The 21372-nt window shown below is 46.4% G+C and overlaps 8 protein-coding genes; 4 read left to right on the top strand and 4 right to left on the bottom strand.

The window, feature by feature from the left end:
* Nucleotides 1-289: 289 nt before the first annotated feature.
* FFUJ_09172 (uncharacterized protein) lies at nucleotides 290-1680 on the bottom strand (the record flags this gene model as incomplete). XM_023568956.1 is given in 2 exon segments in its annotated part: nucleotides 290-1190; nucleotides 1196-1680. Coding segments are annotated over 2 exon segments (1386 nt in total).
* Nucleotides 1681-5522: 3842 nt separating this feature from the next.
* On the bottom strand, nucleotides 5523-6612 carry FFUJ_09173 (A622-like isoflavone reductase; the record flags this gene model as incomplete). XM_023568955.1 has 4 exons in its annotated part: nucleotides 5523-5768; nucleotides 5818-6144; nucleotides 6193-6474; nucleotides 6526-6612. The coding sequence occupies 4 exons, from the start codon at nucleotides 6610-6612 to the stop codon at nucleotides 5523-5525; spliced, it is 942 nt and encodes a 313-aa protein (XP_023436069.1).
* Nucleotides 6613-8280: 1668 nt separating this feature from the next.
* On the top strand, nucleotides 8281-9576 carry FFUJ_09174 (related to choline monooxygenase; the record flags this gene model as incomplete). XM_023568954.1 has 2 exons in its annotated part: nucleotides 8281-9107; nucleotides 9156-9576. The coding sequence occupies 2 exons, from the start codon at nucleotides 8281-8283 to the stop codon at nucleotides 9574-9576; spliced, it is 1248 nt and encodes a 415-aa protein (XP_023436068.1).
* Nucleotides 9577-10106: 530 nt separating this feature from the next.
* FFUJ_09175 (related to amidohydrolase family protein) lies at nucleotides 10107-11639 on the top strand (the record flags this gene model as incomplete). The annotated part of the gene is made up of 1 exon (XM_023568953.1): nucleotides 10107-11639. The coding sequence occupies one exon, from the start codon at nucleotides 10107-10109 to the stop codon at nucleotides 11637-11639; it is 1533 nt and encodes a 510-aa protein (XP_023436067.1).
* A 534-nt stretch (nucleotides 11640-12173) lies between these two features.
* Nucleotides 12174-14158, top strand: FFUJ_09176 (related to O-methylsterigmatocystin oxidoreductase; the record flags this gene model as incomplete). XM_023568951.1 has 7 exons in its annotated part: nucleotides 12174-12998; nucleotides 13049-13198; nucleotides 13253-13331; nucleotides 13397-13586; nucleotides 13637-13715; nucleotides 13770-13842; nucleotides 13902-14158. The coding sequence occupies 7 exons, from the start codon at nucleotides 12174-12176 to the stop codon at nucleotides 14156-14158; spliced, it is 1653 nt and encodes a 550-aa protein (XP_023436066.1).
* Nucleotides 14159-14258: 100 nt separating this feature from the next.
* FFUJ_09177 (uncharacterized protein) lies at nucleotides 14259-16700 on the bottom strand (the record flags this gene model as incomplete). XM_023568950.1 has 4 exons in its annotated part: nucleotides 14259-15004; nucleotides 15058-15196; nucleotides 15268-15516; nucleotides 15606-16700. 4 exons carry the CDS (start codon nucleotides 16698-16700, stop codon nucleotides 14259-14261), a joined length of 2229 nt encoding a protein of 742 aa, XP_023436065.1.
* An 860-nt stretch (nucleotides 16701-17560) lies between these two features.
* Nucleotides 17561-18989, top strand: FFUJ_09178 (related to methyltransferase; the record flags this gene model as incomplete). XM_023568949.1 has 8 exons in its annotated part: nucleotides 17561-17802; nucleotides 17851-17892; nucleotides 17939-18005; nucleotides 18066-18093; nucleotides 18158-18170; nucleotides 18218-18307; nucleotides 18363-18705; nucleotides 18759-18989. The coding sequence occupies 8 exons, from the start codon at nucleotides 17561-17563 to the stop codon at nucleotides 18987-18989; spliced, it is 1056 nt and encodes a 351-aa protein (XP_023436064.1).
* A 70-nt stretch (nucleotides 18990-19059) lies between these two features.
* FFUJ_09179 (related to tryptophan dimethylallyltransferase) lies at nucleotides 19060-20319 on the bottom strand (the record flags this gene model as incomplete). The annotated part of the gene is made up of 1 exon (XM_023568948.1): nucleotides 19060-20319. The coding sequence occupies one exon, from the start codon at nucleotides 20317-20319 to the stop codon at nucleotides 19060-19062; it is 1260 nt and encodes a 419-aa protein (XP_023436063.1).
* Between the last annotated feature and the right edge of the window lie 1053 nt (nucleotides 20320-21372).

The following is a 21372-nucleotide window of genomic DNA, read 5'->3' as shown; positions in this document are numbered from 1 at the left end:
TAGGCCCAGATAGAAACAACATGCCTTTGATGAAAGTCTTCTGGAGCCGGATTAATTCTTGAAATTTGCGATCGTCCGGTGCGTCCATGATCTAATCCAAGTCCAGTTCGAACAACGATGCCACACATATACACTCGTCTCTCGGCTTGCTCGTCTGCCTCCACTGCAATGCAGCTAACAGTGGGAGAAATCATGAGGGCTGATTGTACCTCCTTACCCATCTTAGCGCCAGGTAAAATTGGCTGCCTTGCAAAGCAATACCGTTACTCTATCTCTCATAGATAGTGCCCTAGTAAATAGGGTTCCAAAGGTCTTCGATTGAGACAGCGCGTTCCATGAATTGGAAAAAGATAGATGGAGCTAAGGTTCCTTCTTGATAGGTCCACAAGCGTCTGAGCCAACTAGAACCAGCGACTTTCATCAACTGCTCCTCATTAACCCATTGCATAGTAGACAGGAGGAGCTCCTGATCCAACACCAGGACCGCGGTTGCTTTAGCATAGGTTCGATGCATGAAACGAATAGCCCCACGTCTTGCTGACTCAGGTTGTAGTGGTACACACAGCGTGTCCATCCAGAAAGAAACTGTATCATCATTTCTTTCCAAATCATGAGGTAAGGCTGCAATTTTCTCATGAATCCAGATAAGCTGGCACTTGGGCAGTGTGTTGCCGTGCGGATTACCAAGTCCTCCCGACCAGACATGTGACAGTGCAATATAATGCTTCCCGACTTCAAAAGGAACCACCTTCATCCTTATTGTCGAAGAATTTCCAGTTTTGGGAGTTCCAGATAGTTGATTCCTTTGAACGGTAAGTTCGATGTAAGGAAATCTTTCGTTTCCCAGACATTCAGTGACTTTACCCATATCGGGCCCTATATGCTCACAGTTGCAATCCTTTGTTCTGTGGCTGGTGACATACTCGCTCTCTATAACCTGGTCGGCTTCGCACTTCTCATTAGAACATCGGATGTGATCCTTTTTGACCATGGGTGGGCCCAGTGTTCCGATGTAGTACATGGCCGCGGCGTCCATTTGAGATGCCAGCATGTGCGCGTGGCTTTCACACCAACCATCCGAGAGCATCTTATCCACAAGCACGTAATTTGCCATTATATCTCCTTCAGCTAGGATCGGTCTAACTGGGATCCCTGAGCTCATCATATGAGCTGTCTCGTATGTCAAGGTGCTGACCATGATGGATAAGGAGAGTTCGACTTCAGGGCGAAGACCATGGAAGTGCCCTGGCGGTAGGCAGTTGTGGCCAGTTGACTAATATAGCTTCTTGCTTTCTTCACCGCTGCAAAGCACGAATTATACCAAGTTTGCTTTTTATCGAATAGCCATGTCTCTTCTCTGTCGCGTCGTGCGTCTCGCAGGAGGGGGAATAAGCGGGTAGTCAATACTTGACCGTGCTTTTCATTTTCCATGATAAAGTCGGTCTGTGTGATTGTGCAGTCAAGAACTTGGCTCAGCAGGCCAAAAAACAACCAACTTTGCGAAAATGCCTCGATTTCATGAAGAGAGTGACCTGAGTAGTCACCAAGCAGAATTTTATCAGTATCGTAGCCTTGCCGCAAAGGGAATCCCTCAAACCCTTGATCGTCATACTCGGGAGCCTGTAGATATGGTACCAATGGATGGGATTGCGGGTAGCTCGAGGGTGGCAGACGATCCATGGGAAAAGAGGGACGGTGTATAAGAGATCCAGAATTATCGCCCGTGAAAGACTGCTATACAATGACACTCCCAGAGAACCTACTACTGTGCCAAGGGCTCCTTGTAACTTAGCGAGCTGCACACTTTCTGCCCGTGCGCCAGCCCCTGTCGTGATTACTTTCATGAAATTACACCCTTTTTATCCATGCACGCGGGCTGTTTTCAAACCCTATTCCTGTATTCTTTTTGCAGTCTACCTAGCCGATATTCTAAGAGTTTATCGCTTGCAGGGATTATATTTCCCACCAATCAAGAAATCTTGAAATTAATATAACTACATAGAGACGAATTACAAGAACGAGATTAATAACTGCTCTTTATATGATTTAGCGCTAAAGTGGTCTTCCAAAGAGTAAGGCCATCTCGATCACCTCCATTTACAAACCTATTCCCCAAATGTTGCTGCACATTCCATAATGAAACTCAGAGAACTCATGTGACTTGTTGTAAGGCTTGGAACTGGGTCGTACGTGTCGATCCAGATTCAGAGCATCCGTGCATAGCGTCTGCAATGTGGCAGGTATTAACTTGGATGGAGATGAAATTGACCGCAGTCGTATATCATACTCGACTTTCACTATCAACCGACTTTATGGCATCGCTCTTGAAATCGCTACCTTCGTCCACTCCAGGATCAAACCACCTGTGCAAAGCGAGAAGACAACAAAGTGCACCTCATCTCCCCTCACCAGACTGAAGGTTGAACCACCTAGTTCTATATATATGCATAAATGTGTCATTTCCTGGATTAGATATAATATCCAGTTGTCTATTTAGCGTTGTCATACTGAGATACTTAGCATAGTTGCAACCGAATTTGTAACGAATGAATCGGATAAAAGTCCCAATGGCAGTAATAAGAAATATCCTATATGACATAAATATTTATTAGTAGTAGGCCCTTTAGAGCAAGCTAGGGGGGAGAGGAGTACCCGTTTCCCAAGAGTTATTAATTACATCCCCATGTAATAACAGCCTTACCGAGGCACTGCGCTAGATATTCGTTTGATAGAACGGGAATATGCTTGTTCTCCTTCTCATTTAACTTAATATCCTTGAAGACCCTCTTTGCTTTAAGCAAACCGTGATTAGGATGCTCCACCTTCTAGAACCCATATCTTTTTCGCATTTTATATATTCCTCTATTATCTTCGGCTTTAATGGTAATAAGATTGCTATGAATGTATTCAGCCTTTCTGCGTTCAACTCTAGATCGTACCTCTGTGTCGCGTAAGTTATGTTAAAGCAGACATCGGAGAAGTGCGTGTTCTAAGAAAGTTATCACAAGTCTTATAGTGACCTCTTCAGGTCTGGACCGCCGTGTGTCGTGTTTATCCTTATTTATGTTTTCTCTTTCTAAGCCTATCTCGAATTCATATTCAGATGAGGAAGGTATTGTAGGCGAGGACGAGCCGTGAATTACAGTTAACGAGTTCTGGTACCCTTCTTTTTGCACCATTCTTCTCTCCTGCTGAGGGTGTTATGTTGGTTTGACATCTCGGTCGTGCCGAATTGCATGGGCGAGATCTACCCAGAACTGATCAAGCGGCAAGCTCAAGAGCTCGCTATCAGATTAGTTATTATGCCATCCGGATTGGAACCCACGAGAGACTGGGTAATTCCCCAATCAAGGTTTTAATAAGTCAGCCCCGGATTGCAAAGCGAACATTTGTTATGATCATTGAGGCATGGCAATGTCTTCCGTTACAAAGGATGTATCAAGAGACGATAAGCAATAAGATGCCGAGCATTCCACTTACTTGCAGAGCTGCGAAGCTCATCAGACTTGAGCTGCCAAAACACCCGCAATCCTCCATGTGCATCAGAGATAGCTTGGTGATCTTCGGGGGAGTGAGGAGTGTATAAATGGTTCGACATGATCAAGTGATTGGTGACTAGAGTTCGAAATACAGCCTTCTATACGACAATATGATCCCTTCATTTTGGCGGTCCTGGTGGCTTTGGCACAGGAGAGACAGAGGTCATTTACAACGCACAACGCTACAAAGGCACCAACTTGCACGCTCGAGCTGGACGCACAGACAAATTTATCACATACAACAGACCCTATAGCCTCTTTCACGCAGGTCAGTATTCGACCCGAATGTAGGCTCTATTGCTAATCCCTCTCGCATCAGGTTCATGTGTTAGCCACGAGTACCTGTAATTTAACACGCCTTTGGGCATTTACTGCTCATTTTCCAGCGTCATTTTTGAACAAGTTTGACGATCCGTCACAAGCCTTCCATGCTGACCCGGTGATCATATCGTGCTCTGAGATACCCCTTCTACCTGCTTCTGCAACTATGGATATGTTAGATAAGATCTTTGGAACTTTTGACGAAACTCTCTATAAAGGTTATACTTAGCTAAAATTCAATGTATTTCCCGAGCGAATTATTGCAAATTGTTTAAAATTTGGTCGATTGTATTAAGCGTGGTTGAAAGTGGGTAGTGATTGGCGAATTATCTTAGACCAAATTGGTCTAACGTCAATGCGGTTTTGAAGCCCCCATAATTAACGCAGGTAGCTAATAGCATCCATACACATGATAAAGTTAACTCCGGAGCAGATCTTGGCGTAGACCTGGGGTTGGCTCTAGAAGATGGATTGCTTATAAATAACTTCTACCCTCGGAAGAGAATTATATCCTTGTACCCATTTTTTGGGTGGACTCCAGAAAGGAACCAGCGCTTAGGTTTTCAAGACTACAGTCCTTGAGGATGGCTTCCACTACCGCCGCGACACCTTCAACCCGTGTTGGGAAGGTAGCTGTTGGAGAGAGAGAGTATGGATGCTGGCAATAAGGAAGTGGAATGTTTGCCACAAATGGCGACAGAGCTTATCCTCATATGCTGGTAAACCGAGGCGAAACCTCTTCCACCAATATGAGTGTATAGAGGGAGTAAGCTCCTGGAGTTATATGACTCGCAGAAAAAGAATCGATGCTTGAGCTGGCAATCCAATAACAGCGATAAACCATCAAGAGCACCAAGATTGTGGACTCCTTGGCATAATAGCCACAACCTCGATAGCTGAAACGCGTTCAAAGTTTAATGACCCTGCAATGAACCTCTATCAGGACCTTTTCCTATGAGACAGGCACCCATACTTCAGTCTCGAATGGTTATGAACCTGCCTGGACGGTATCATACTTAGTACCTTAATCGGCGAGTTTGCTAGAGGTTTCTTCTCTGACTAATAGATATGGCGCTGGCAACGATGAGGCCGCAAACCCAAGCCAGAGTATCTACTGTGCGTAAGCTACTTTGGCTACCTACCTCTTTGTTGTTTGTGGCATTAATGTATTCTTTATTCAGATTGCCAAGTCCGGCTCTGAATGGGATCTTACTTTAATCATTAGCGCAGCTGTCGGTAACTAGATCGTAACCACTATTACAATTATATATGCCGTCGGCTGCTATCCATCCGAATGAGCCGCGATCGGGGTGTTTATTACTTTTATCGGAAGAACTTAAGGTTTTATTGGCCCGTTTTAGTAAGTGTTGAGATCGTAACCTGGGGCAAGTAAAGACTAATGTAATTTAGGATTCCAGTAGTGTTACAGGATACTAGACACTATGCCAGCTGCGGGATCATTACTACATTATTAATTATGATTCTGACTCTGTTATTGCAAATCAGACGACATCAATATAGGGAATAACTGTTACCCTAAGAGTGAAGAATACTGAGGCAAGGCAATAAATACCTATAGTTATCTATACAGCCTGAGTAGCCAGCTCAGTTAATAGACATCTCATGTTGCTTGTACCGAAACGCACTATTAGCCAGTCTATGTTACTGTTGGTATACCTTCTTGACTTTCCCTTCAAGAGCATCCTTAATGAAATCCTCCAGACTTCTACCTCGTAGAGAGGGAAACAGGTCTTTTGCAAGAAGATACCCAAGGTAAACGGCATTCTCTGGCGTGTTGTCGCCTCGTATGCCCCAAGACATCCAGTACTCGTAGATACTACGCATCTGGTTTTGTTCCGTGGATCCCTTGAATGGTGCTAACATCTCTTCAAGCTGTTCCTTTGACAACTATAATAGTTTAATCATTTTTCAAACGGTTTCAAGCCAATGGACTTACAGCAGTAGACTCTGGCTTCTCGCCAATCACCTTCTCTACCAATTTGTGGACTTCGTTCTGCGTCTTGGTCTCTGTGTAGGCCATTACTCTTTTATTGATAGTTCTTGGGTCGCCCACAATGGCTGCGACGTATATTCCAATATCACGAACATCTGTGAGCGCGGAAGGGATCTCACCGCCAGCGATGATGTTGTTGTTGGGGAATACGAGAGATTCGTCCAGCTTACCCGACGGAACTCGGGGCAGAGTAATCTGGTACCACCAACCTACATCAATCACGGTGTAGGGAAGATAGATCCTCTGGATATGATCGAGGATTGCCTCCTTCTAGAGTGATGTTTAGCTCTGTGAACTTCTGGCGGGTAACCAACGTACTCTATCGCGGGCATCCATTATACCACGAGGGGCAATGGTGGCGAAGAAGCATGGCACATATCGCTCAACGCCAGCTTGTTTGGCTGCATTGGACAGTGGGATCTCATTATGAAGTGATTGAAAGTGAATGGCCGATATGACAGTGTCAATCCCAGTGAGCACGGCGACCAGCTCGGCATGGTTTCCACCAAGATCAATTGGCACAATCTTAATGCCCCTTTCTTTCAAGCTGATAGTTGCTGGCTTTTCAACTGAGCTTGGTCGCACCAAAGCTGTAATTTCCTGGTGTCTGTTAGCGTATTCAAACAAGCTGGGAAGAGTTCAGGTGCGGACATATTGGGTTTCGGACCCGAGGAGGCCATCAACAATTGACCCTCCCGTTTCCCCAGTAGCACCAACGATCGCGATCTTTTTTGTCATTTTGTTTGCACTTTATGGTATGTATTTGTTGGATGGAAGTGATCTATAGGTTGGAGGCATTCAACATTTGACCAAGCTCAAGTACTATAACAAACTCCGCAAAGGCCCCACTCGGTATGGTCGCTGCGGAGTTAAGGCAGATGAAGCCCGACTCCGTGCGGTCAGGTGAATTCATTGCACTGCGGGTACAAGGAACGCAATTTGAATTGCCCCGATAGTATAAGTCGAGTCCTACGCCTGGACTCTTATTGTTTCCAGTGAAAGCATACAAATCATTTATCTGGGCATTGGTAGTAAACTCCGCCAAACTCCGCAATATAATCACGGAGTTAATTGTTCAGCAAAGACTGCCATTCTTCTGCACATAAATATGTATGGAATCTTCTGGAAGTCATAGCTGAGACGTCGAACTTTTTAGTCAATTTTAATCTAAGCTATATTATGATATCTGCAGGGTTAATATTGCTTCGTTCACTAGAAGATTGGGCTTGCAAACAGACCACATAATCGTGAATCATGAAGACAAGCACTCAGATCGGGGCACAGTAACCTAGGTAACACGCAGCTCATATATTAAATCCAGTCTGAGTACATAGACCTACTTATGCTTTTTAACTTATCTGTTCATGACCTTTAACTCTTGCCTCGCTGACCGAACCTCTATGTAAATGAACGACCCACTACAACCCACAATTCCGTTTTTTGAACTGTGAAAGGAGTGGTTCCACCGTTTTACGGATTCGGTCAGGAACTGTGAATTAGCAGCAGTGGCGCTAACAGTGCGAGATTAACAGAAAGATAACAATGATCCACCTCCACATTCATCTCGATCTTGCCCGGTTTATTCCCAAGCTTATCAGACTTTGGCGGAAAACACATGACTTGAAGCCACCAAACTCGGGACTGGCTGAAGTTGCCATAGAGTTTTCGACACCTCATTCATATATGCATAGCTTGCATACCCATTTCCACAAAAGGAAATGATAAGCTGTCAATTGGAACAATAAAGAATCGATGACACTCAATCATTTCACACGGATTCCCAAACCGAAGCGAGGGTTGCACATCTCTCGGGTTCTAGACTCGATGCGACTGATGCTTCTCGGGTTCTGAAGCCGAGGAGTCTCAGTACCGAGAGGATAATGCGGGGTGACACTGATACCCGCCAATTGACTTTGCGCATTCTCTTTATCTGTCCCGAAGCGGTCCAGAAGCCGATCAGGTGCCTGAGTCTAAGCCCAATGAAGCGGAGAAGCGATATCGTTCGATGCTGCGTTACTGGTGATGTCTGCTTGACGGAGGATACGGCTTCGGTCTGCGATACCGCTACTCGGCGAGCTGGCCAATCACTGAACGACAATTAACATGGCTTTCTTTTCATATCTCTGGCTGAAAGGGTCGGGTGATCAGCGTCACAAGACCTGCTCAAGCGTGCACTATCAGAACTCCCGAAGACCAGCCTCATTATGACCAAAGTACGCATCCGATACGCTGTCATCGAGAGGGGTTCAACCCGGAATATCGGGGTCGTTATCTTCTAGCCCGGGTTCTATCAGGCACACGATTGTCTATAAGAAAGTGCTATGCCTGTCTTGTCAAGCTACTCTCACAAGCAAGATAACGCTCACCAATCTCACCAAACCTTATCTCCACAAAGCCTAACACACAATGTCAACTGCGAATAAGCTCAAGGTGAACGTCGAGAGCGACAACTTCACTGAAACAAGTCACCGAAGTCCCGTCCGTGCTCTCCCTTCAACATGGTACAACTCTCCTGAGATGTATGAGCTCGAGAAGCGTGCCATCTTCTCCAAGAAGTGGCTGCTTACTACCCATCAGAACCGGTTTCCCAAGGCTGGCGATTGGATGAAGTTCAACACTACCGGCTACGAGTTCGTCATTGCCCGTGATCGAAAGGGAAACCTCAACGCCTTCCATAACATCTGCCGTCATCGCGCTTTTCCTGTCGTTCAAGGTGGACAGCAAGGCAACTCTTCCATTTTTGCATGCAAGTACCACGGTTGGTCTTATGGACTGAGTGGCAACCTCGCCAAGGCACCCAATTATGATCAGCTCGAGAACTTTGACAAGAGCAAGAACGGTCTTTTCAAAATCCATCTGAAGGTCGATGCGTATGGCTTTGTTTGGGTCAACCTCGACAGCTCTGAGAACCCGGAACCCTGGACTCGATACTTCGAGGGTATTGATCAGCAAGAACGTCTTGAGAAGGTCAACTGGGATGACTACACTCTGGACAATGAATACAGCATGGAGGGTGAATATAACTGGAAGATCTTGGCGGACAATTTCAACGAATGCTATCACTGTCCCACGACCCATCCCGATCTTCCTACCCTTGCAGACCTCGGAAAGACAAAGTGCGACACCGGCGAGGGATGGATCAAGCACTCGAGCATTCAGACTGAGGAGCAGAAGAAGAGCGGAATGCAACTCGCAAGCACATACTTCTACCCCAGTGCTTCAGTAGTCGTCCTGTAAGTACCTGATATGTTCCGACCCTGGGGTCCTCTAACACCATGCAGGCCTCACTTTATGATGATTCAGCGTTTCATGCCACTTGGACCTGCCTCCTCTTCTATGCACTATCAAATATTCCGCAACAAGAACTCATCCGAAGAGGACTTCCATAATATTGCTGATCTCTATGCACGCGTTGTCTCGGAAGATAAGGACTTGTGTATTGGCGCCCAGAAGAATCTCAATGCAGGCATCTTCGTTAGTGGGGAGTTGCATCCACGACTGGAACATGGTCCACTATCATTCCAAGAATCTCACCGACAGGCAATTCACGAGCATGCCAAGCTTGAGAGGGAAGCAGGCAGGCAGATCTGGCCCGCAAGACAGCAGTTGCCATCTAATGAGGCTGCTGAGGCTAACAAGGAGGACGAAGCACTGTGTTCGAGCTTGTCTTGCGGTGGTATCCAGGAGGTGTTGGCTTGGTAATATAAAACTTAGTAGGATACAAAATTGCGACTGAGAAGAGTAATAGATTAGATATTTCATATCAGATAGTTTATAAGAATGCAAATGACTTTAAATCTCTGTTTAACTAAGTCTCAATCTGTTAGCAACATGCCATGATTTTGTGACAATACTTTACTATTTAACTGCTTTGCTTATATAACTCTAGCGCTAGATTTAGTGAATTGAAATATGTAGCTTTGACTCCAGTACCGTGGGTCGCATTGTCTCGGCTATGACTGCAATTTCTTTTATTTCCGTATATCCGTCGTTGACCTCCTACTATCTCCAGAATTTTCTAGATTTTAAGACGTTAAATATCCACTCTTACAAGGAATGACTAAAAGTATCACAAGTTCAATCATCTATATATCCGGACTAACGTCATTCTTTAGCAATTTTAGTATTATAAAAGGGCGCTGTTGTCATGCACTTTTCGTTGTTCACGTTGACGTACAGACTTTATACCCATTACTTAATTCTCCAGTTCTCTCTTCTCTCGAACGACGATCATGAAGTTTGAACCAGCTATTCTTATTCCTGCCTTGCTTGTCTGCAACGTAGCTGGTGTTACTGCCAGTAGCAAGCTCTTCTCAGGTGCTACTATTATTGTCTGGGATGAATCTGAGCCCGAGCCTCGGGTCCTTCGCGATGGCTATTTATTAGTCGAGGACGACCGGATCGCAAAAGTCACTACTTCCAAGCCATCTCGCCTGCCCAGAAATACCGAGGTCATCGATACCACCGGCCAGATCATAAGTCCCGGCTTCATTGATACGCATCGCCATGGTTGGCAGACAGCCTTCAAGACACTTGGATCCAATACTACTCTGGCTCAATACTTTGGGCGATACGGAGAATTTGCAGCTGCACCCCATTTCAATGCCGAAGACGTTTACTGGGGACAGCTCGCAGGTCTCCTAGAGGCCCTGAATGCCGGGGTGACAACTTCGCTGGACCATGCTCATCACACTTGGTCGAATGAAACAGCTTATGCGGGTCTCAATGCCTCGGTTGAGAGCGGAGCTCGTGTATTTTGGGCATATACTTTCCATGACGTTCCGACCCTGAACTACACGGTCAATGATCAGATTCCTAACTTTATTGAAATAGCTGAGAGTGGCCTTCTCCAACATAGCAATGTTCAATTAGGAATAGCATATGATTCCTTCGGCCCGAACCCTCCAGATGTTGCAAACGAAGTTGCAAACCTCGCACGAGAATTCAATGTCTCGGTTGTGACAACCCATTCTCTTGCTGGTCCCTTTGGAGTCTCTAACCTCCCCGAGGACGTTCACTCTTTTGACCTACTCAACACATCGATACCAGTTGTCTTTTCTCACGGCAGCTTCCTCACAGCCACTGGCGCCAACCTTCTTCGCCAAACCAACCAATATCTCTCTATCACTCCGGAATCGGAGATGCACTACGGACATACGCATCCACACTCTTACTACATCCAGGATCAGGCTGCTCTCGGCGTCGACACCCACTTTACCTATTCAACCGACATTTTGACACAAGCCCGAATCTGGTTGCAGAGTGTCCGTTATTTCTTCTTTGATAAGGTACTCTCCGGATGGGAGGTGCCCAAGAACAACCCAATGAGTGTTGTTCAGGCCTTTTCGCTTGCAACTCGAGCCGGAGGTCTTGCACTTCGCCATCCAGAACTTGGGGTCATCCGCGAAGGAGCAAAGGCAGATCTGATTGTGTGGAATGCGGCCGAGTCGCCCTCACTTCTGGGATGGACTGACCCCATCGCTGCAATTATGCTGCACGCCAGCGTTGGCGATATCTTGCATGTCATGGTTAATGGAGACTTTGTGAAACGGGACGGAAAGCTAGCCATTGCTAATTATCCGACGATTAGACAGAGGTTTCTTAACAGTGCCAGGCGGATAAAGAGTATCTACAGAGACTTTTATTACCCAACCCTTGATGGTGAGTTCAATGGAGGGGGGTTTTACTATGGGGAGGCAAGAGTTGCAGATACCGAGAGAGGCGAGAGTAATGGGTATGGAGAGCTACATCTGTTGAAAAGTTAGCCGGGGATTATCAACAAAGGCTAATGTTATGAAACTGGCTATGCAATATCTAGTAGGCTGCCCAGGCTGATCAAGATTCCATTGAAGTTCGAAGGGGAGGTACCAATACAGGCATCGCGGAATATGGAGGCAAATGACTACTTTCAATTCCGCGCATAAGTGAGTATCTGGATATTACTTTCCGTGTCCTGATCATAACCAAATGGCCGAAGTAAGAAGCTCAGTCAATACCTGTGCATTTCTCACACCAGAACCCCGTATTCCGCGAGATGGAAGATCGGAATATGGAGAGGGCGCAGTCTTCGGAATACCCGCTGTGGTGATTTTAGGTTACCCCACAGGGTTAATCGGCACGAATGCAGTTAGTTTCAAGGAGTTCGGGCATCATTCCCTAGACCATGTTGTTCTTTACAGTTAAAATAATGTATTTATTCAAGTGGTGTCCGCGATAAAAACGATAAATGCAAGTATCTCATCTTTATCTTTAATAAACATATCAAGCTCATTCTCAACATCACAAAACCAAGACTCATTATGCTTCAAACAATTCCCATGCCAAGCCGGGAGCTGACTATAGCTTTGGCTGTGCTCTCACTGCTTATGGTCCTGGTGCAAAGAGCAGGATCAAGGCGACGGGAAACTAAGCAACTTCTCTCTCTTCCCCCTTCACCTCCTTGCGCAAACATTATCGCTGGCCATCTTCCCACCGTCCTGAAAGCAGCCAAGGAACATCGCCAGCACCTTCTTTTCCAAAAGTGGGCCGAGGAATACGGCGAGGTGTTTTTCGTTCAGCTCGGCACTATCCAGGAGTACTTCATCAATAGTGACCAAGCCGTCAGAGCAATCTTCGACAAGGCTGCGGCCCAAACATCTGAGCGACCGCGTTGGATTGTCAGTAACGAGCAGATATGCAACCGACTCAACCTTCTCCTTCTTAGCTCCAGTGAAAAAGCATGGAAAAGTCAACGAAAGGCCACAACCTTTGGGCTGACCAACTTAAATCTCGCCGATGCTGGTCTTCCATTTCTTCATTTCGAAACGTTGAAGTTCCTGAATGATATTGGTCAAAATCCCAGCAAAGGCGCCGATCCGCAATCTCTATGGTCGAGCATTGGTCGCTACACATATAGCACATTCTCGTCCCAGATCTTTGGCCTGGATGTCCCCGAAGACAATAGCCCTGTCATCGATTACATATTCGAAACAGGTCTAGCCCAGATTCTTGGTATGCTCCCTGGCTACTATCTAGTTGACACTTTCAACATTCTTGACAAGCTACCACTATTTCTAAAACCTTGGGAAAGGGATGCAAAGTCCAGGCACAAGCGTGACTATGAGTGGTGTTGTGATAAACTGAAGGTAAGGTCCATCTCGGGAGCCCGGGGGCTATGACTCACACGATCACCCAGAAAGTAAAGTCACAGATTGATGCCGGAGAGGCTCCGCCGCATATGACTTTCATCCGAAGGGTCATCGAAGACCCAAACCATCTGGGACTTGACAGCCTCGAAGATGCCTCGTACCTGGGCATGATGCTAATAATCGGGGCTTCAGATACTGTAAGCTTTGATGTACCTCTACTTCTTCAAGCTGTCATACTGACAAGAGGACAGAGTCGGATATCGACTTGGTCATTCCTTGAGGCTATGTTAACGTTTCCAGATGTCTGTAATAAAGCGAGAAAGGTAATTGGTAAGTCTATTGAGTTGTTTCTTAACTTTCGTAAATCAAGGGCTATAAAGTACTAATGTAAATAGATTCGGCTGTTGGAGATAGAGTTCCCGTTTTCGAAGATCTGGAACGTGTGCCATATATTCGTCAGGTCATGAAGGAATCTTGGAGATGGCGCCCTCCTGTTGCCCTGGGCCATCCCCATACGACCACTCGAGATATAATGTATAAGAACTACCGCATACCAAAGGGAGCCAGGATACATTTGAATGCTTGGTAAGCATTGATATTGCTTTCGATGAGTTCCCATACTAATGTAAGTCAAGGGCAATTCATCGAGACCCGACACGCTATCCGGATCCCGAAAATTTCATACCTGAGCGTTTTGAGGGCGACACAAGATCGGTGAGAAATAGCGAGGGCTCCAAGGTAGTTGATTGTATGCTGACTAGCCATCAGAGCCAGGAGAGCGCTGCATCCCCTGACGTTTCCAAAAGAGACCACTTTGTCTTTGGAGCTGGACGTCGCATCTGTAAGTCAATGGTTGAGACCAACCTGCCTCGATCTCTTACTTACTCTGCCCTGCTATAGGTCCCGGTTACCACGTTGCGGATAGAAGCTTTGCTGTCAGTGTTATGCGTATTCTTTGGGCTTTCGATATTAGTTTGAAGCCTGGAACAAAGCTTCCTCTTGACCCTCAAAGCTTTCCAGGCGATATGCCAGGTAATCCTGGGCTTGAATTGCCTGTCGTATTGACTGTCAGGAGCCCTGAAAGACTGGAAACCATTCAAAAGGAATTCGAGGCAGCTGTTCAGAGCCGGGAAAGGATGGAGCCATTGGTTGGCTAACATATCTATTTGGATGTATCGAATACGGATTTTACTGCTACCTTTTATTTCTCTCAATACAGTGCTCGAGTTATATCTCCCAATTTGTCTCATTGACAAACTACTGTACCCTCCGTGATTCGGCATAAGACTGCTTTAAATGCGGCCCTGTTCTCCAAGCTTGAGGCCAGGCAATCCTTTGCTCTAGCAATCTCGCAGTCTCACTTATCAACCGAGCCAAGGCACCTCGATGCGCCAGAAGCCCAACTCCACTCAAGTATAAGCGCTTCTTCTCGTTCCCAGCAGCCCAGAGCTTGACGTCCTGATTCAGGCTATCCAGCCGAAGAATTGGAAGTTCATCTGCATTCTCAACAACTTCTTCACTATGCTCGACCAAAGCCCAGATAGAGATAGCGCTATATAGCAAGGCTGGCGGCTCATGATGAGAATTGGTGCGGCTTAAGCGAACCTGGGACCAAATGCTGCATGCATGTACCAGAGCCGCTCGTGCACTGCGGGTATCAGACATCCATCTTTTCAGTTTCTCAGTAACTATTGAATGCTGGGCTTCGGTGACCCGCCAACGTCCAAAAGCGATAACCTCTCTTGTCGGGAAGTATATCAAGAGTGAAACCATGTGGATGTTAGTCATGACAGCTCGAGTAAGAGCTGTTGGTGGAAGGGTCTCGACACGTCGCTGCAATATTTCCAGATATAAATGAGCATGGCGAAGCCCAGAGAGGTCATTTAGAATACCCATTACCAGAAGAAGCGAGTTAAATGCATCAAGCTGGCCAGGGACCTCACGATAACGGTAAAGTCCCATGAGTACCTGACGGAGTGAAGTCAATTGTTGAGAAGATGAATCTGAAGACAATGTCAGCTCTAGGTCATTTAACAAGTATGCTTGCAGTCCAGACCTTCTGCGAGACTATTCTGCCACGTCTCGGCAGTAGACATGCCCCAGACATATTCATTGATCGGCATGGGAAACTGAAGAAAGTCGATTGGAATCGTGGATGAAAAGGCGAAGAAGCCAACTTGCTGGCTATCTACAAGCTGAAGCAGAGTCAGATACCATGATTCTCAGTCTTACTGAAGGCCGGATGAATAAGATGTAAGACACTTACCCAAGCGCAATAAAACAAACGAATTTCTAATTGGGCCCTGACCCATGCTTGCCAGCCTTGAGATACTGTATTTTCAGCGATTGATGAATTTGCTAAGTTGTGTGAGGATGAAGCAATCTTTCGGCATTGGGTTGTAAGTTGCGCCATTGTCTCATGAGCACATTCTGCAAATCTTAGGTCCCCACCGTACATCATGCCAATCTGGTTCAGGACAGAAGCCTGAGCAACACTGATACTGGGTGTTGAGGTCTGACTTCGTTCCAGCTAGTAAGTAAGCTTTGTCAATATGGATTTTATTCGTAAAGGTCGATTCTAGTAACCAGAAAGGATGCACTAACCTGGATACGAATAGCTCGGCGTAGAAATTCCTGCATAATTGGAAAGACTTCTTTTGACCGCAAGGTTTTTGAAAACAGGCACCCAATCGATGAAACGGCAAGGCTCAATAGCCAGTCGTCTTTGTTAGGTGAGAATGTCGCCTTATGGAGTAGAGGGAAAATAGGGTGATACTCTTCAAAGTAAACTTGCATATAGATCTGCATATGCTGTAGAGATGGCAAATGTTTGTCTGTGAATGGAATGCAATATACATTGTCGCTATTGAGTTGTTCAAAGGTGAAAACCATGACTTGATAAGCTTCGTCATTAATATCGGGCACATGCCCGTAGTCTTCTGCCCTCCATGACTCAAGCTCGGCATCATCCCTAACAGAGGAATGCGATGTGGTTTCGGGCGATGTCTGGTTGCTTTGGCCTTGATAACTTGAAATGTCCAAGGAATGAGTAAAGTTAGGGGTCGGGGTTTCGCATTCGAGTTGATGGACCATGGGCTCACTGTCCATAGGGCACGGTATTGCCTGGACGTCTGATTGGCCGAGTAGTTCGCTTGGACTCTGGAAAAAGAATGCCATGGGGTCAGGTAGTTCGAATAAGGGGTTATCGAGCATGGAGTGCATGGAACTGTTCCAGGGAATATCGACACCCAGCGACGCCCAGCCTTGCAAGTCCGATTCTCCAATCTTAAATGTAAGATTGTTGACGGAGACTCCATCAGGAAAGGTTTCCTGCCCTGAATCCATACTCATCTCTACAAAATTGTTGCCGACGTCTGTTGATAAAGAAGGAGGCTCACCGATCGCTTCAGACGCGGGACTGTAAACACTCGGTGCTGAGTCAAGTGCTAAAGGGCGGGTCTGGCTCTGGACCACGGGTAAAGTGTTTTGTGAATAGCTCTCTCTGCTAGCGGAAGGGGACTGGGGGCTGGCCCCACGGGTTGAGTTCTGTCCCTTCTGCAGCAAATGGCGATACACGCAGTCGAGGTTCTTGAGAGAACACCTTCCGCATGGTGAATGACCGTCACAACGTTGTTTGGATCGAGCACAGGACACACAAGCCTTAGCTACATAGGCCACCCTGCGAGACCTACGAGTCATCCTGGCAGGATCATGGGTAAGTAAATGCTGATTCAGAGTATCCCTAGCATTTGTTTAACCTGATTGTTGCCAAGATGGGATATTGTATTGCTAATGACTCACTTCCGTGTGAAGGTACTATTGCAATCTTGACAACTATAAGGGCGAATGTCTAGATGCCGTCGTTGATGACGTCGAAGATGCTCATGTCTAGCAAAAGTGGCACCACAGTCACTACATGAGAGAGTCATTGCAGCGAGGTACAACCGATTACAGGTTGATAAGGGACAGAAATGCCAATGTTGGAGAGTCAACGGCTTGCCTCATGAGTATACGTCCTTTATTTCTGGAAGTGGACGGGAGTCGCGGGATAATCAAAATGCGGGGCTGCGTCACTGATCCAATCTGCGGGGTTGCTATACGTGCGCGGCAAACATACCGGTAGATGATCTCTTGGGTAGTGGCAATGCTTTAAATTGGCTAGTAGAACTAACCTTAGTGCGAATAGAATTACAGAGCAGGCAACCTTACTTTCTAAAATCTATTCAAAAGGCTCGTATAAATGCAGCATTTGTCAAAGAATCTTGCCAAGACGGCGAACCCCTTGTTTTCTTCCACTCCGAATGGGCTTGTAAGTGGCATTGATTCGCTTAATACCATCCTCTCAGTGGCTGGTTGGTGATGGGCCTCAAATTTATAGGCAAGGAATATCCGTCACATGTTACACTGCACCTGGGGAATGTCGAATCAGATCATCAACTTGAGGGTAAGCCCCAAAGCTTTACGCACAATTAAAAGACGCATTGATCTCGCTCAGAGCGCGGCTTTCTTCTTCGCTGCCGCTCGTCTCCGACTCTTGTCTATTACGGTGCTGCTGCAGGATGTCTCAAAAGAGCCCCAAGAGCGGTTCGCCGCGGTCTCCACGGTCTCCCCAGAGTCAGGGACCTGTCGCAACTGCTGCACAGGCGCTTGAAGTCGATGATCTTCCTGAGGGGGAGGAAGATGACCCAGGCCTTGGCGAAGACTTCGAAAGCTCAACTGCCTCCATCACCTCAAGCATCCTCCACTATCGTACCATCAATGGTAGGACGTACCACAGCGAGAGAGGGAACGCGGCCTATTGGTAACATCATTTATTATGTGACCGAAAGCAAAGCTGATATTGCGCTAGGGGCTCTAATGATGAACGGCAAAGTGAAGCCATGGACATTGCGTAAGAGTTAAATCCTTTACTGAGTCCTGTGAATTAATACGTATAGGCATCACATGTTTACTCTTTCGCAAAGTGGAGAGCTGCACTTGGCTCCTCTCAGCGATAATATTCAAGTAAGTCGTTAGGTTTTCCAGGACAGTGAGCCCTAGACTAAAGCCATCCGTTACTACCAGAAGGTGCTTGACGTTGGATGTGGAACAGGTACGCGATTCCTTGTATCAAATTCATCTAGAGTTGCCATACTGATATTCCATCTATCTTACAGGCATATGGGCCATGTCAGTAACTGCAAGATCCAAAACCTCTAGCCTTGCTGACCTGAAAGTGATTTTGCCGACAAGTATCCCGGGTGCGAAGTGATAGGGACGGACATTTCTCCCATTCAACCTTCATGGGTGCCACCTAATGTCAAGTTGTAAGTTGCGGCCCGTCCACTAAACGATGATGCCATTGCCTTATCTCATATACAGCGAAATTGAGGACTTCAACCAAGACTGGACCTTTCCCCCAGAGTCATTCGATTATGTCCACCTACGCTATTTAGTTGGATGCGTTCCAAATTGGGACAATCTCTTTGAACAGGCCTTTAAGGTTCTTAAGCCGGGCGGTTGGGTCGAGTCCTTTGAAGCCTCAGCTATCATCGAGAGTGATGACGATAGTGTGAAGCCCGACTCGGCATTAGCACAGTGGGGACCTATCTTTATCAAAGCCTCAAAAACAATTGGAAACACATTCACTGTCGTGGGTGACAATCTTCAGCGACCTGGCATTGAGAAAGCAGGGTTTATAGATGTCGAGCAATGGGACTCAAAGGTAAGGCATTCTTCCGAGATAGATAAGGATACACTGACCAGTCTCGCCCTTAGTTACCATTGAACCCTTTCCCGAAAGATCCCAAGCTCAAAGAAATGGGTCAATTTGGTGAGCTTTTCAGCACTCGGGACACTGAAGGCTTGGTGTTGTTCGTTGCCAACACTCTGGGATGGACTCCTGAGGAGGTCCATGTATATATCGCCAAGTTCCGGCGAGAGATCAGAGACAGGAGGAATCACCCGTATATTCGCCTGAGAACTGTGTGGGCCAGGAAGCCAGAGTAAATACGAGATTGCTTGCATGTTCTTGTTACTGGCTCGAGTATCAGGCCGCTATGGAATCAAAATACGTGATCTATGTACGTTCTGGTTCCTGAAATGCTGCATAAAATTGAGGATTCAAGTATGAAGTGAGAGACAGGTCCTCACCCTGGCACGCAACTGCGAAGTAGGTCTGAACCCCAGTAGCTTGGTCAAGCTGGCCTGACGGTGCCAACATATCCAATCCACGAAGATAAGATTGCGAGTAACCCCCATGTCCGTGGTCTTCAAGGTACCCTATAAGCCCAAGTGCAGCTTGAAGGTCGTTATTAGCGTAGTGCCGAACTGGTATATATGCCTTGACCTCGGGAATCTGAGATTTTGGTGCGACGTCAAAGTTAAATACCGCCCCGGAAGTCAGATGATCCACCTTAGGTAGCTCGTCTTCAGGTGGTGTGTCAGGGTCGAGGCCGAGTGCACGTTTCCATAAGTCCGAGAACTTCTCTATAGACCTATCCAAGTCTGTGCGAAGTCCACCAATAGTCATAACGTCTCTAACAAAGCGGAAAGAAGTTTGGTTGGACCTTGCGTATATCTTGAGCCGCGAAGCAGCAGGTTCCACAAGGTCTATGGCCAGCATGAACGGGCGGAGTTGTCTTCCGTCGTCGTGGCTGGAGAGATAGGCGTCCACGTGATTTAAAGCCTCGAGATTTGGACATCCTGATGCTTCAATCGCATGTTTTATCTGGTGCCAGGCACTGAAATCTGGTGTTTCGACTGGTATGAAATACACTTTGACAGACAAGTGACCATGCAGCATTTCCAAGGCCGCAAAAACAGTTGAACCTTTTGTCAAAACTCCAGAAGTGGACGTTGTGGGAGACCCAGGACCCAGCAGCTCATGCCAGAAATGTTCAAACCACGTTAGATCGAGTTCGGGAATGATTTTGGCGAGGTTGTAAACAAGATTCCTCGTCGGAATTTGATTGAATGGATCTTGCTTGCTTCCGGCTAAGGGGCTGACGAGCTCAACGGCGTATCTAATTTCAGGCTTCTTGTTTCCAGAGATCCATTTCCAGCTATATTCAATGGGAGAGTGGTCATCAGTCATGAAACTTTTGGAGGGTGCCACGCTTGACCGTGGCCTGGGTCCCATTTCCGGAACAACCCATCGGTATAACAAAAGCAGAGCTTCGTACCGCTCGTTCAAGTCATAGTCCGCTTCTGTTAGGAGGGTGTTGATTTGTGGACCGAGAGTCTTCCACCACCAGTCTTTGTCTCGTGAGAGAGGGGGAAGCCATTTGTTCAGAGTCTTCCATACAGATTGAGTTGCTTGGCTGGCTTGCAGAAGCATTTGGGGGGGGTTAGTTTGTGTCATGATACGAGCTTGTGATTAGGTCAATGGGGCCAAAGCAAGTGTGTTCAAGTTCTGGGGCTCGATCTATTCTTATGCTGTCGCTCCGTCAGTGAGGCAGCGTTGTCACTGCAATGAAGAAATATCTGTACCTGGTACACACTTACAGGCTCCACTAGATCCGGACAATGAAACAGCCAGCCTGAACTCAAAATCCAGGAATCCTCTGACTGACTCAGTGAGTATCAGAGATAACGTGCGGTCTGAATCGAATATCGCGTGATGGACTGGCGTGTTCGCCTTCTAGATCATCTGGTTTGCTAACTAACAGGCTAATGCTTGTAGCTTTCATTAGTGAACATAGGAGCTCCGGCACAGCTTCCTTGCTTCTCAGTGACAAACCAACATAATAAGTCATATACACCTATACCCTATCCCGTATTCCAATTCGCATCTGCTGAGCTTGAAGAGATTGAGGAGAATACATCTATGAGTTATTTTGCCAAAGGAAAGGTTAATGCAATCTGATTTATAAGCAGACCCCCTGGTTCTATGTAACCTGGTTCACGTGCTTTAAATACTAATTTTCCAGATCCGCTAGGTACTAGGAACTTTATATTTACAAAAAAATACCCCCTTTAGAGGCGTTTTCTATTATTATGTAATAAAGTCTAAAAATCAGAGGTATTAAATTAATAGAGAAAGAACTTATTAATGGCATAACAGTTAAAGAAAATAAGACTAATAAATTGAAGTCAATGGATTATCTTTCTGCTGGGTTTAGATGTAGGGTAGTAGAATACTTGAAATAGCGGAATATAAGCACGGAATTGTCCCGTCTACCTACCCCTCTTTCCCGCAAGACCCTTGATTTTCAAGCTTAAGCTGAAAGTTGGCGCTAACCTAAGCGGGCAGTGATTGACTTGTGCTCGCAAACTCACCAATCAGGCCAGATTGAACATCCATTTTATTGATCTACGCGCCTGCAAGTACAAGCCTGTATAAGAATACTGGCCACCCGACCTTAGAAAGGCAATCAAGTTGGCGCCAACT

The sequence above is a fragment of the Fusarium fujikuroi genome, chromosome FFUJ_chr09, assembly GCF_900079805.1.
Source record: "Fusarium fujikuroi IMI 58289 draft genome, chromosome FFUJ_chr09".
NCBI classification, from domain to species: Eukaryota; Fungi; Ascomycota; class Sordariomycetes; order Hypocreales; family Nectriaceae; genus Fusarium; species Fusarium fujikuroi.
The sequence above is the reverse complement of the archived record's forward strand: the minus strand, read 5'-3'. Positions and strand labels throughout refer to the sequence as shown.